We start from the raw sequence: 15,472 nt of genomic DNA, 5'->3' as shown, positions 1-15,472 counted from the left end.
TGGTAATCCTCTTGATTTCTCCCTGCTGTGCCAGCAGTTAAGTCTGATTTGTGTGGGTACAACATGAGGAGCAGACATTCATGGCTGCAGGGGGATAAACAGCTTCTGTGATTACCTGACTTTCCTCTCAGTGAGCTGGAGTTTGAGACACATTGCACTCCCCACTCCTGCTGCTGATGCCTGCCTTTCCTGTGTTCCAAGTTTGTATTTACGCATGTTGAATAGATTGAAATAGTTAAGTTCTTGTCATGAATGGCTCCCTGTTCAGCCCTGACTCCATGGAAGTGTACAGCACAGTGCAGTGATCGATTGAAATATGCACAAACATAATTAGAAATGCAACTAGAGTAAGTATTTGGTTTGAGCACCTTTATTTTTCCACGGAGCCCATTTCTGATGAGGCTTCGGTGAACAGAAAATGGATCGGCTGAAGGTCCAGATGCATCTCTCAGGTCTTTGCTGTGTCTGTTCCTGTTTCTTTCAGATAGTTTTCCAGATCTGCCACTTCGGTTTTTATGTCTTCTTCTTTCGAAAGCGAGGACCAGACCGCCGATAAGATCTGCATGATTTAAATTAGGCACTCGGGCTTGTATAAAGCAGAGCAAGGCTGTGAAGAAGGAGGATGGGAGGGTGTGAGGATTGGTCCTGCTGCCAAACCTGAGCTGAAACTTCTTATATTCATGAAGACGGGCATATTTTTTAGCTGAGAATTGAAAACCTCCACAGAGGATCAGTTGAAAAGCATCCTAACTAACCTAACCCTGGATTTTAAGCTTCATACCAAACAATCAGTTAATATTTCAAACCACTGAAGTAGCATAAATGTGACCACCTTTTAAGTTAACGAGCTTTTAAGCTGCTGCAGCACCATCTTCAGATCAATTTTTCACTGGTTTAAGACTTCAGTTCGTGGTGAAATAACCAGCAACGCACTGTGTTTACAACTTATTATCGAATAAAAGAATGAGCCACATGATTCACATTTAAAATCCCACACCTCCTCCTCTATCTTCACCGTATTTAAAACATCACACCAGACCTGAAAAGTATGGAATCACTTTATTAAATGCATCCCAAAATAAGTACAAGAGGAGAGCTACAGTCCAGACAAACAGCAGCATGGTCATCCATAGAAAGGAGGAATGAACACAACCTTTATAACAACCTTTTCCTTTGTTTATGCAACACAAAATACATCAAAACCTTTTCTTTTTTCCTACTACAGTGATTTAATGCTTGATTATGAGTAATATGCTGTACAAGTACGAATACAATTTCAGAGTTTTCTGGTTTATTATCGAGTTAACATTTACAGACTTAACCCATTTGTTTAATTTAAGATATTGAGTGTATCTTCACTGATAATCTATGATTGATTGATGCCCTTTAAGGCGGTCTGGTTTGTTTCTTTGCTCGTTCACATCCTAAAACCCAGCGATGACCAGCTTTAATGAGCTGTGAAAGAAGCATCACAGCACGAGTCTCCTCACATGTGATTTAACAGCAACCGCAGCTGGGGCGTGACTGTGATTGCAGCAATACTCTTCACTTTAGTCACCAACATACCAATCTTTTTTGACTCCCCTTAGTGGCCTGCCCTCCTTTGATTGTTCAAAGTTGGAACAAAATGGTGAGGCTCTCTGATTACGAGACTCACACAAAAACATTTAACATTCAAATCACAAAAAAACATCACCAGAATGATCCCGAAGTCAAACTAAAAATGCGTTCCAATTATATTCCGCCAGGAGCCGAGCACACACAAAACCAGAAGTTTGCAGAAGTTTGCCCTGAGATGACATCGGCGTGTTACACATCCAATAATCACATGAAAATAGGGAATTATTTGAGGCTTTTGAAATAGGAAACACACACACTAGTGGGTACAGTTAGCTGGTGTTGAATTTAAAGCTCCTTTTTAGCGCTCTTATGCTGGAATTAGCTACAGAAGTGCTACTGAACAAGGAGCGCAATGTGCTTGCGTAATAAAGACCGACTCAGAGGATCACGTAGCTGTGGTGCTCGGGAGATTTAACACAAACAAGAGCACAATTATACAAGTGAGGAGTGTAGCATGCAGCTTCCCTAACAGAAGACATGACTGGTTTTAAGGCTGTCGCATTTCCGAGTTTAAAGCTGCCACATGCAGAAGCTTAAACTTGGTCTTGAGAGAGTAAAACTTGTTCTTTGGGGGTTTCGTTTGATTCAGAGCAGCAAAAAACCAGACTTTGACCAGACTCTGCCCAGATCTTCTTTTCCCGAACAACAAGATCTCTTAATGCAGCTTTTAATCCACCTGTTCTGGGAATTTGTAGCACAGCGACAGACGAGCAACAATCGCTGGGCATTCATTAATCTTTGCAACAGTGATGCAATACGTTATTAGTAAGGGGGGTTTTAGTGGGTAAGTCTTAAATTCTACATGCAGCAGCTTTAGAATCCAAAATGCATTTAAAATGGGTAGAAATTCAAATGAGGAACGGCAAGCCGGAGGTTTGCAAAGGCACTAACTGTGTAGACATCCAATAAAAAGCCTGGGGTCGAGATTTATCCTGTGAATGAATCGATCAAACGCGGTCTGAGCTTCAGACCAACAGAAGCTGAATCTGGAATTTAAACTGGAAATATTAACAGCATTAAGATGCATGTGTCTTAACAGACATAACAAACAAAGAGCAAACATTCAGATCCAGTTGAGCATGAAGCAAATCGGTGAGGAAACTCTGATCAGAGGAGACCAGCACGTGTAATCAAACTAGAGCAAGAATAGTTTGGCTTAATGGGGATTTTCCAATGGAAGGAGGGTGGGAGGCTAACTGCTAAGCTACCTTACCACACATTTCCAATCACCCAGCTTCAAAAGAATATTGTACAGCTACTTTTCATCATCAGCTTGACAAGTTGCCCTCATAACACAACCCTGACTCCCCGTCACTAAGACAGAAGTCTACAGGAGATCCCAAAGAGGACCAGAGTCGGCTAAAGATTAACTAGAGTCCACAAAGTGTTTCTCTTTCTTTGCCCTGGAACCGCCTTGGTTCACCAAAGAGATTAGACCCAGAGTTAATGTAAAGTGTTGATAATTTCCCTAACTGTTGAACTATTCCTTTAAAAGTTGGTTTGTAAATTTGTAGCTCGAGTTTGAGGAAGGTGCCTCTGAAACTAAAATATCCCAAAGTAGTTAGATTCCACTGGATTGAAGGAGCGATAGCATCAATATTCAAATTGAGATCAGATCTAATCTTATGCAATTAAATCCATTAAATGTGAAAATGATGCGAATCATTTCCAGTTTTCAGGTTACAGTTGTAGAAGAGTAAACAAAGAAGCACTTTTTCTGAGAGAATTACTCTAATTAGTTGCTTATAAACATGGTTGGCAACTAATGGATTAATTGTTGCAGCTCTGGTTGCTACACAGATGCACAAATCAGTGTAAGGATGCATGAATCTTACAGACTTTCATCGGGTGATGACAACAAATGAACAATAACCCTAATAATGAAACACTTCTGGGTCAATTAGGTGAGAATATAGAGTTACAGATGAGTGTTGGAGACATTCTTTAAGACGTCAGACATCCATTACGAGGAGTTTAATACGACCACGTACTTCAGCACCTTGGTTCGTGTTCAATTAGCACACACATAGATGACACACGATTCAAACAAGACAAAGAATGAGCACACATCTGAAAGGAATTGAAGAGGTTAGCATGAGATCTTTGCCTTCGCCTGCAGGGAGAAACAGCCACAGAATACACTCAAGAGTCTGAAATGAGGCTGTTTTTGTGTAACGTTTGCAGGCTTTTTCCTAAGTCGTCCACATGTGTGCAATAAAGCCGCTCTGAACCAAAAACACTATTCAACTGACCGGCACTGTCTTATAATGGAAAATCTGCTCCATCTGCAACAGTTTCAGAATGAAAGCTGCAGATATGTTGGAACATTGACATGATATTCATGACATCTGTTATATCCAGCAGAGGACACGCTGCAGAGACCAGATCTGTTCGAATCTCAGAGCAGGACACAAATGAGTCTGTTTTTCAGCTGATGCATGCAAAGGTCTTCAGAGCTGCAGCTTTTTACTCGCACAGCCAGCAAAACCAAAGAATCTGAGCTAATCTGATCTCAGCTCGTACGTTTCCCCATCAAGGGCCACCTTTATACTATCGGGCCAAAAAACAGGTGAGTGAGAGAGTTTTTGGACCAGCCCGGGCTACTTTGGTGTGGGCTGAAATGGGGGTGCAGGTTGGTGAAGAAGTCCAGAAGCTCACCGACTCGTTTCTTTCAGCCGTTCGGAGCTGGATGTCCAGCACACAACTGTGTGAAGTTAAAAAACAAACAAAAAAACTTCACAATTCCCAGAGTGGCGTCCAAAAGGAGACATTCCAGTGGTCCAGCGTAATGGACGGTGTCCTTTGACATCGCCCTACAATCAGAGGAGACGCCGCCCGGAGACACCTTGGCTCTGCTGCCTCGTGTGCGACTATTTTTACCTCCAGGATTCATATAGGTTAAACCGGTTCGGTGTTATTCAGAGTTTCAGGCCCCGGGCTGCAGCGCGCCCTGGCTTGTAGTTGCGTCTCGCCCGCAGCGACCGAATAGTGTGACGGTGCTAAATGTTGCTGTGATATTCATACAACCAGCAAAGGTTTATCATGAGCTGACAACAGCTGGGGATGTGTGGAAAGTGTTTGAATAATTCCTCACAGCCTGTTCTTTTCCGACTCGTTTCAACCATATTTAAGGAGAATTGTCCTTTATTTTCTTTGTCACTGTTTTGGATTAAGATGCTCTCAACGAAGAAGTAGCTGAGATTTATGAACGGTTAATAATGCCATTGTGCCTTTGCTTATGTTCAGCAACATTTCTGTGTTTGGAGGTGAGTACAGAATAATTATCCTCCATGAGAATGACAGCAATATCTCTCAAAACAAGGTCTAGGTTATAATAAAATGAGTTATGCTCCTCGGTTTATGCATCCTGATCACGGGTAATATTAAAATACAGAATGTGTAAACCAAATTCGAGCAGTCCTGCACACCAAAGAAAAAAAACTAGCACATCAACGGTGGCTGCAAAGGGTCAAAGCAGTGGGAGATTTGAAGGTTCAGGGGAGCTCACCGTCTGCAGCTGAGCACGCTGGGCGTCAAGCCTTTTTTTTCTTCTTCCTGCTTTACGTAAAACAGCCAAATCCGTTTCCAGCATGTTGAACATCTCACATTTTCAGAGCAGACATCTGCTCCGTCTGAAGGCAGGATGCTGAAACCCTGGAGCTCTGCTTCCTCCGTTCACCAGCGCCTCACTTCCTTCTCCGTGAGCTCTGACCGCCCTCTGCTTTCATGTAAATGAATGATTTCACCGATTTAAAGCAACACAAACTCGATCTCCATCAACTTGTCCTCAACATCAATCATCTTGTTGCACTAAGACCGAAAGGCAGGAATCCCAACCGGACTTCCAGCCTGCGGATCCCGTCTGCCTGCACCTGGTGGCGCTGCAGCACAAAGCGTCCGTGGAGAGAAACAAGAAAAATATCTTTTTTTTTGTTATTTATATTATATAATAAATAATAAAACTTTGTTCATATATTTTTGTATATGTAAAAGAGAAAAGTTCTGCCGCAAGAAAGAGCGACTTGCTTGCAAATCCAGCTGATACAGAAGCAGCAGAGTTAATAAAAAAAGACCTATATGCTGTATGTTGCCTAATTTAAAGTAGAAGGAGTCTTCCTTTCAGATGTTATCGAGTACATCCGGTCACTCAGCTCTGCAGCCTGATGAAGCTCCTGCTGCACGAGCAGGTGTGTGTTTCACCTGAGGAGGAGTTGGAAGTTAAGCTGGAGCATTAAACTATTACAAAAAGAAAGAGACACCACATCCTGCCACTCCTCCTCTGTGAAGCTTCACTTTCCCTCCAGCTTAACCCAGTCCGTGGGCCCCAAAACAAGAACCCATCTGCAGAAAAAACGCTGAGAACGAGGCCTCAGAGGGCAACCCGGAAAGAGTCCCAGCTGTCGTCTTTGCCTCTGATGCTGCTGCTCCCGTTCTTGGCTGCCGCCATTGTTGCGGCTCCGTCTCCAACTTCTCCATCCGGCTGCTCCCCGGTGGGAGTGGCGCCAGGCTCCGGGTAATACTCATCGTCCTCGTCAAAGAAGCCGTTCTCCATCATGCTGAGGCTGGAGGCGGCGCTCAGGTCCTGGCAGCTGCCCTTGTACTCCTGGATGGACTCGTGCAGCGACCACAGCTGGCACAGCAGCGACATGTCCTGCTGACGCAATCCCACCTGAGGAGGGGGGCGGCGCCAAGATGATCGTTAATGATGGTCATCATAGTACAATATAATGTAAATTATCCATATACCCTATATTTCTTATTGGTTCAGTCTGCTCAGTTAAATGTATTTATTTTTACATTTATTGTTAAATGTACTAATTTGTTTTTATTTATTTAGTTTACTGATGTTTATTATTATTACTATTATTATTATTTACCATACTCTTCATACTGTAGATTTGTATATAGCTAATTTTTATTTCTCTGATGTTTATTGTATACAGTAGATTTGTTTATAGCTGATGTTTACTCTTTATTTTTTATTCTATTCTATTTGCTTGTTTTTCTGTACGCTGTTGCAACACAATAATTTCCCAAATTGGGATGAATAAAGTATTTATCTATCTATCTATCTATCTATCTATGATGTCTGTGAGACACGTCAAAGCTACAACTTTAGAACATTTAGAAAATCCTAACTAATACTGCTAATTGAACCTGTCGGAACAATGAATTAGTTAATTATTCTATCGTTGATATAGTGGCTACCCCACCTATGAAATGACTCATCTTGTTGTGTTTCTGCACCTCAGAGCCAATGTGAAAATATACTAATAGCTTGACAAGTTTGCAAAAAAACAAAACAAATGCACGACACAAAACCACAACGACTAATCCACAAAAGTATCTATCAGGTAACATTCCAAACAATCCCCCCGCTGTCCTTATTGTGCAGCTTTTTGGGATTCTTGCATCACTATTTGGCAGTAAAGAGAGCATTTCTTCTGCACAGCACCCAGCTGACGGCGCAGAATTAACTCTGGATTGTTTTTCAGCAGACAGACGCAACTCAGAGTCCGCTCACAGGCCAAACACGCTGCTCTGTAAACTGGGGAGCGGCTTACAGACTGAAATATAGGACACTGACCACTTACTGAGCTATGTGAACTACGAACTCTTAGTGATACATTAACGGCATAAGCTGGGAAAGTGCTTCAGGGAGACAAAAAACACATGAAGTAGAATTAGGATTTAGCAGAGCATGTACCAAAACAGTTCTCCCCACTGATTGGATATTAAGAAACAAGCTATTGTTGTGTGATGACCAACAGCTGTTATGGACTCTACCTCAGGAAGGACATCTTGTCTGACTTGTCTGACCAGTCTTTAACTCTGATTATATGTCAGTGAATCTAATAACAGGTATCAGTCCGCTGGAAGATTTTTTTCCGAGTTGATGCTAGGCTTAAGAATAAAAGTCAACACAAGCATAATGACTTAATTTCTCCCCAAAGCTGATCCTGATCCTGTTCCTCTCGGATTAAGTGCTCACTTCAAGAGTTTTATCTTCCTTACAAGATGTTGTGTTTTTAGAGTATCCATGTAAAAATGCTCTTGGGAAAAACAAAAACTTTCCTTCAAGGATAATATAACTGCACAACAATTAGACATTTGGGTTTGGTCCTTCTTCCCTGCACAAAGCAATCTAGGTATGCAGTAAAAAAAGCGAGATCCATTGCTGAAATTTAATATTTTATTTATATAATGTGGTGCATGATAGATTATATGCATGCCGAATCTACACAAGTGACCTTATTAATCGTAAAATTGCTGAAGCTTTTTTTTTCCAAAAGCCAAATCCAACCAACAAGAGTTTCCTTCGGGAATTTGGCTAAATGCAAGCGGTCAACGGCTCTCTGTCGCCCGAACCAGAGGTGAAAAAAAGCAGCACTTTCCCGTCTACTGATAAAAATGAACACTGGCTGAATTGTTACCATTTCTTTCCGCAGAAGAGCCAGAGCAGCGTCGAGGTTGGCCGGCTTGTGGGCCAGCAGGTTATCGGCGTTGTTCCTGCCTCGGCTCAGGTCGTCCTGGATCATGGTTTTCTTTACGTACATCCTCTCCATTTCTCTCCAGGAGCCGCCGCTTGAGTTCAGCAGCCCGCTGAGGCTCTTCGGCAGCGGGGGTAGACCCTCGATGCAGGCCATTCCTCCCAACGAACCGTTCGTTGACTTACCATTCATTGTCTGGAATGTTATGAAGTGACAAAAGATTAGTACTGATTTACTTATTCACTGTTTAGTTGTAAAACAACATAAAAACACTGTAAGTGCACAACTGTCTCCCACACCACACACCGAGCAACAGCCGTGGCTTTCTCTACCCGAGGCGCTTAGCGACGCCACGGCAAAGTCGCGGTGACGCAGGCATTGTGTTTCCGGTACGAATACACAAAATAAAAGCACTTCTATTAGATAGATAGATAGATAGATAGATAGATAGATAGATAGATAGATAGATACTTTATCCATCCCAATTTGGGAAATTGTTTTGTTGCAGCAGCATACAGTAAAAGATATGAAAACAATTAAAGTAAAAACAAGCAAATAGAATAGAATAAAAATAAATGTAAAATAAAATAAAATAAAATAAAATAAAATAAAATAAAATAAAATAAAATAAAAATAGTGAATAAACATTCGCTATATACAAATCTATACCGAGCCCTTAAAATGACATGGGAGAGTAAAATAAAACCCAAGGGTTTCTCGTGCCCACGCGAAACTTTCTGGTGCGCACCTGAAACTTTTCTGGTGGGAACGTGAAACTTTCTGGTGCGCACCAGAAAGTTTATGGCACGCGCACATTTGAAACTGTCTAGTCAGACTGCAGTGTTTGATGTCTATAGAAAGTTGACCTGCGTCTGACATTAGACCTACGTGACGATTCTCTGCCCGTCCTGCTGCCTAACCTACACTGTTTTACAATAAAGTGTAAGTTTCTCGTAGTTTCTCGTGGGCCTGCGAAACTTTGTCGTGCCCACAAGAAAAGTTTCGCGTGGGCACGACAAAGTTTCTCGTGTGCACGAGAAACCCTTGGGTTTTATTTTACTCTCCCATGTCATTTTAAGGGCTCCGTAAATCTACAGTATTTTTTTTTTCACTACAAGTTTAAAGTTTTTCTATTACATGTTAAACAAAACAATACCAAGCTCCAAAACCACCTTTCCAACAATAGATTTTTTTTTATTTTATAAATGTAGCCACCGTAACTCAAGCTAATATTCTTTGAGCTGCCTTTTTCAACACTTAAAATGAGTCATTACCATATTTGGTAAAGAGGGCGGAGCTGCAGGGTTCTTACTGAAAGCTGATTGGACAGATGTACATATGTTTTAGTATTGAATTGTTTTAAATATGGCCACTATCACACTGGTGAAAAAATAATTAATCTAAATAATTAATTTAGATAATTAATAATTATGATTACAATGAATTGAACTCCAATTGGCTTGAATTGGACTATACTATTTAAGTGCCTTGAAATTATATTTGTTGTACTTTGGCGCTATTTAAATAAAACTGAATTGAATTGAATTGAAATAATGGGATTTTTAATTCTTAATGGAATTAGGATTTTATTAGAAAATTTGATGATACAAACATCTCGATTCGTGTAGAGCCAGAGATGTTTGTGTGCTAGCATCTTGCTACCGTTAATAATGTTGCAGGTTATAGGGCCATCCTATAGGCATCCATCTTTAAGACACAGTCTATGTATACATACATACTTATAGATCTGAGAGAAAAGCAAATGTAATCCAATGGCCTGGTTCAACAACATGGATAAAAATATTTAAAACTACATTTACAGTTAAAAAGATTCAAACAGGGGGATACAGCACAGTAAAAGTTATTATCAAGGTCATTTAGTTCAATTAGATGAGTTATTTAAATACAGTGGTAAACACAAAAGTCTTAAAGTTTGATTTAAAAGACGCACCACACCAGAGGCCAATACCTTCTCCACCGAAGGATTAAACAGAAAACCTCTACCCATCATATCATCAGTACATCGTCAGACTTCTCCACACATGAGATATGCAATAACTGAAGCTGAAATATTTAAAATATCAGATGGGAAAATACATGAAAATATAATCTTATTACTCCAGATTAAATAATAATAATAATAATAATAATAATAATAATAATAATAATAATAATAATAATAATAATAATAATAATAATAATAATAATACACCATCCCTGCCTCTGTTCATAATTGTACAAATTATAGGTTAATTACATAAAGATCTTTACACAGGTTCCAGTAGTATCAACCTTTAAAAATACATGGATTTTATTTTGAATTTACGTTCTGGCCATGACATGACTGATTGTTGTAAATTGCCTAAACACTGGATTTTGTCGGAGTCGTACAATCGGCTTCCTGTCCTTTTAACACAGTGTCTGCTGGGCGTTTCCCTACAAAGTGTTTCAGGCTTTTAAGATAAAAATCTGTTTGTTTGTTGGCTCTGTTTCGATTATCATCAGTACAAAAAAAAAAATAAATAAAGTCAATGAAAAAGCAAGTATAATGCAAATATTGCACATGAAAGTATTGACTAATATCTGTGAGAATTAAACTCTATTGTGTGCACTGTATTGGGAGATTTGTTTTCCATTTGAGAGCTTACGATGAAACAAATTGATAGATTTTCACCAGATGACACCTAAGTGTACACGGAGGGTTTGAGGTCATGACAGGAGTGTGTGTGTGTGTGAGGGAGGGGGTGTAATTGTGTGACAACAAAGGACAGATGGTGGGCTGTATTCAACCCCCCGAGCCCGAAGCACGATCACAACAATGACACAACAAGAACCTTGAAACAACACAAAAGCATCACACGTTTTTCAGAACATGGAGCATGTGCTGTACCACACACAGACACACACACGCCCATCAAGACAGATGGATCAGGCCTGAAGCCCGGCATTTCTAATCGCTGTCGTGAAATTAGTTACATTGGACTAATTTCCTTTTACTGTTCGTGTGCCTCTTAATATCACATTAAAACGTGGAAAAGACAGAGAATCTTTGATTTACTGAGGCATCCATTTTAATTTCAGACAGTAAGAAACCAAAATATTTCAAGTTTAGCCTCATCTGCTTTATTTGATTTGTTAATATGCCTCAGTTTTTGCCTTTCAGCCTTAAAAAAATCCCAATTAAGGGCAACTAAGGATGTATGAAAAATGTTTTTTCACACAGTTTATGTCAACAAGTGACTGTAAGCATGAAAAATCCATGAAAGGCTGAGTTTTTGTAAAGTAAAAATGGGCAGAGGAATGTGGTTTGTCAGCGAAGTTGTGAGGAAAAACCCCCCGAACTGTTGGAATTAGCATTTTTCTTCCTCTACAGAGCATGATATGAGGCTCTGTGACGGTATGGGGTTGTATCCGTGCATTTCCACTTCTCCGATGGCAGCATTAATGCAGAAAAGTTCACTGAGATGTTAGAGCAACATATGCGGCCTTTAAGAAAACGTCTTTCCAAGGGACGTCCATGCATTGTTCAAGCAGACCATGTAAAACCACATTCCAGAGGTACAGGACTGACCTGCCTGCAGCCCTGACCTGTCCCCAAAAAGAGGATGTTGGAGAATTCCCCAAAAATCTGATGACGCTTGTACAAGGAAGAAAGGAAATTTAACTCCTGAAATGCTTCATCACTCCTCAACGACAGAACATCTGTATTGTGTTGTGAGAAGGAATGCAAACATTAAAAAGTCATAAAACTTCCTTTGAAATGTGTTGCAAGCCTGAAATGGAGGAATAAATACATATCAACAAATGTTGACGAGCCAAAACAGGAAATATCTTGGGTTCATGTCGTCTGCAGCGTATCAGGATACATTTTGGGATTGGACCCAAAAGCAGGACTGAGGAGGCGATGAAGATGAGCAAAGGCTTTATGGAAAACTAAACTAAAGGTACGTGTGGATAAAACAAGAGTAAAAGAACAAAGAGGCTAAATTAAAATGACTCTCTCACAGTGAAAACTGGCAAAGCTGACAGAAGAACATCTTTGAACTGACACGTGAATGCAGTCACTGCTGTTTTTATACATCTTTTAGCTTGTATAATGTAATCTAATTAATGAATGATTATTTTTGATGTTTTTTGGAATTATTTTATTAGCCTTCTTGTGATTTTACGTAGCTGTAAAGCACTTTGAATTGCCTTTTGTACGAATTGTGCTCTACAAATAAAATTGCCTTGGCTTGCCTATATATATATATTTAATATTTTTTCTTTTTTTTACCTCCTACTTTATATATATTATATTTTACTTCATGTTTATTGCTGTTTTGCACCAGGGATAAGAGGGAAACACTATTTCAATTCTGTGCACATATGGCAGCATTGACAAAAAAGTTTACTTGACACATTTTAACTACTGATTTTATCTGATTTAATGTATTGTTCTTATTTCTTTCTTTTTTGTTTAAAATTTAAATCAAGCTTTTTATTTCTACTGTTTTAATGTATCTGTAAAGCACTTTGAATCGACCTGTAGTTGAATTGTGCTGTACAAATAAACTTGCCTTGCCGAAGAGACAGATATGCAGGGCAGGATGATGATGAAAGGGGACGCAGGTGAGTGAGGGTCAACAGGTGGAAGCGCCTGCAAGAAGAAGGGAAACTGTGGGCGTCAGATGCAGGAATCAGAAGAAAAAACAAACCAAAAACCCCCGAAAGCTCACAAAACAAGACATTATGACACAATAAGATATAAAAAAGTTAGCTGCCTTCCCTAAAGCAGTTTCCACACATGCACTGAGATGTTCACCACATGTTCTGGAGGGGCCGCATGTGAACACACAAACATTGCAACAGTCGCTCCCGACCTTGTTTTTGCTCCCAGTCTGGCCGGCTGCCCAGAAAGAAGAACAGAAAACGAGGCCAGTTTGAATTTGAGTGTGTTGCTTTCCACTCGCTCTTCACCAATGTTGACACTTCCAAACTTATACGAGGTATTCGTGAACAAAACAGAACCATTTTCACGGTGTATGTCTTGCATCGTGTCCTGCACTTCACCCAACAGTGAGAGCACATCTACAGCAGAGAATTTCTCTCTGTGAAAGAGTCCTGGTTATAGATGCTTTAGCAACACGGCATTATGAAAATATAACAACTTTTGCAGTTTAATGACTGAAAGTCAGCTGTCACAGAGGTTGGTGCTGCTCAGTTGGTGTTTTCATGCACAAGTCCGCTTTAAATTTAAAGTTTAAACACTGAATTCTATGACAAAGCACCATCGTTGCTGGTCCAGATTTGAACCGACATCCAAATTCATCCACTTATAACATTAAACTCAGCTGCAGTGATTCTTTTTTAAGGTGATTGTTTAACATTGAGCTGCTGCACAACAGCAGATTTGCCCTTGGAAAGCATCCCAACCCTTTAATCCGGACAATTGGCCACCAGCTGACGGTCCACAGCTGCAGTTTAAAGAGGCCGATCAAGGACAATCTGTTTTTTCCAGGGGTTTTAGAAGCAGAGGGACCCTTTTAGAAGCCCTCACCCCTACAATCATCGCCATCACTGGCCCTTGAGATCAAAGGATTAGACATATGATGGCACACCCTGGAGAGGCATGTAACTGCAGCACGGTGGTGTTAATCTGCACCGCGAAAAGCTCAATGTGTCTGGGGCATTTTCTACCAGATACACACGTTTGTTTTTTAATCTTTACATTGTCAGTAATTTACGAAGGAAATACTAGGGCCGGGCGAGTTAACTCGTTATTATCGTGTTAACTCATTAATTATTTAACGCCGATAAATTTTTTATCGCGCGTTAACACAGGTTTTATTTTATTTATATATTTTTTTAAATTCAAAAAAAAAATTGGGGGGGGCTTTTGTGCCTTTAATGGATAGGTAAAAGTTATTATTGTAAAAGTCTGTTGCTCACAGGCTTTTATTTTGTAAAAGTCTGTTGCTGTCTGCTGTGGAACCGGAAAAGAAAGTAATCGGCGGATCCACCAAACATGGAGAAGGGTACGGAACTTTTACTCGGCCATTTTCATTTTAAAGTTCTTCCAGACGGCGGAGTCGACAGAACCAAAGTCATCTGTAAACACTGCCAAGTTGAATTGTCTTCTCAGCGTAGTAGTTCCAGTCTAAAATATCACTTAAAGGCAAAACACACAACTGATAGCAGCAAGTCATTCAAGGAAACAGACAGTGGAGCGAGGCTTCTACATAAAAACTACAGAAAGATGCTGATGTTAAAAGTGTGTTTGCACAACAAATGTTATGGCACTTTCATTCATATGGCAGCACATTTAAAATAAAGCTAAATGCTAAAAGCTACACACTACTTTTGGATTGGATTAATCGTGATTAATCAGGGAAATCACGTGATTAATTAGATTAAAAAGTTCTGTTCAGATGAATAAGATACGTGTAGATGGGCTGTGGAAAATCATGATGGAATGCTTTTTGCACACGTTTTCTGAATCAGTGATTTATAGACTAATTAAAAAGAACGTAAACGGAGAAAAAGATGAACAGATAATGATTGTTGAATTTTCCAGCATCCAAATCCTCTTATTTTCAGCATTTTTGTGGCTGAAAAACAGGGGTTTCCTGCATGTAGTGCTGGTTGTTGTGAACTGAAGTGTTGGTTTAGAAATACATAGACACATATGATATACACTTTAAAAGATAGATTTGTTTAGGACATCTGGGAAGGGAAACACCTGCCACCTCTACCAGAGTGTGCTCAAGTTCCACTTAAGGACTACAACAGCTGACAGAGGCACACTGCGTTGAACTTGGAGTGTCACCATCAGGGAGAGACAATTGGTCTGAGAGGAAGGAGGGAGGCCGAGCGCAAAGGGGGTCAACTTCCTCTAATGAGTCGATGTTCAGCGGGTCAGGAAGGAGGAGTGGCTTAAATGAACAGCTGTTGTAAGTGACATGAGTTTCTGTACACAAGGATGCGGGTGGCAGCTTCCTGGAGTCAAACAGGAAAGGGATCTGCCACGTTGCATCTGAAGGTCCGATGATGATGATTGGAGCGGATGTGAGTTCGTAAACCTTGAGTTCAGTGTTCGGCCGAACCAGAAGTGACCATATTAGGCTCTGGGGAGGATTCATCCCTCCATCAGACCTGCTGCCACTGATTTTCAGCCCACTTCTTGTGTCCTTTGGCACAGCTCAGCCTTTTCTCCCTGTTTCCCTTCCTTAAGAACGGCTTCTTGACAGCCACCCTTCCATGGAGCCCATTTCTGATGAGGCTTGGGCCAACAGCAGATGGATCAGCTGAAGGTCCAGATGATCTCTCAGCTCCTGTGTCAGGTCTTTGCTGGATGTTTTCCTCTTTCTTAAGGACATCAC

General features: G+C 40.5%; 1 protein-coding gene across 1 annotated transcript; it reads right to left on the bottom strand.

Annotated features, from left to right (window-relative positions):
- Positions 1-1,043: 1,043 nt before the first annotated feature.
- fam89a (family with sequence similarity 89 member A) lies at positions 1,044-8,457 on the bottom strand. The gene is made up of 3 exons (XM_075459085.1): positions 8,418-8,457; positions 8,055-8,306; positions 1,044-6,289 (listed from the first exon to the last, which is right to left on the bottom strand). The coding sequence occupies exons 2-3, from the start codon at positions 8,301-8,303 to the stop codon at positions 5,990-5,992; spliced, it is 549 nt and encodes a 182-aa protein (XP_075315200.1). The 5' UTR covers positions 8,304-8,306; positions 8,418-8,457; the 3' UTR covers positions 1,044-5,989.
- Positions 8,458-15,472: the final 7,015 nt, after the last annotated feature.

This window comes from Odontesthes bonariensis, chromosome 24 (genome assembly GCF_027942865.1).
Source record: "Odontesthes bonariensis isolate fOdoBon6 chromosome 24, fOdoBon6.hap1, whole genome shotgun sequence".
Classification (NCBI taxonomy): Eukaryota; Metazoa; Chordata; class Actinopteri; order Atheriniformes; family Atherinopsidae; genus Odontesthes; species Odontesthes bonariensis.
Note: the sequence above shows the minus strand (reverse complement) of the source record. Positions and strands in the feature narration are given on the sequence as shown.

Coding starts and splice junctions, on each gene's coding strand:
- fam89a (XM_075459085.1), bottom strand. CDS start 8,303: ATGAATGGTAAGTCAACGAACGGTTCGTTGGGAGGAATGGCCTGCATC. Junction 6,290..8,054: donor CTCTTCTGCGGAAAGAAATG/GTAACAATTCAG, acceptor CCCCCTCCTCAG/GTGGGATTGCGTCAGCAGGA.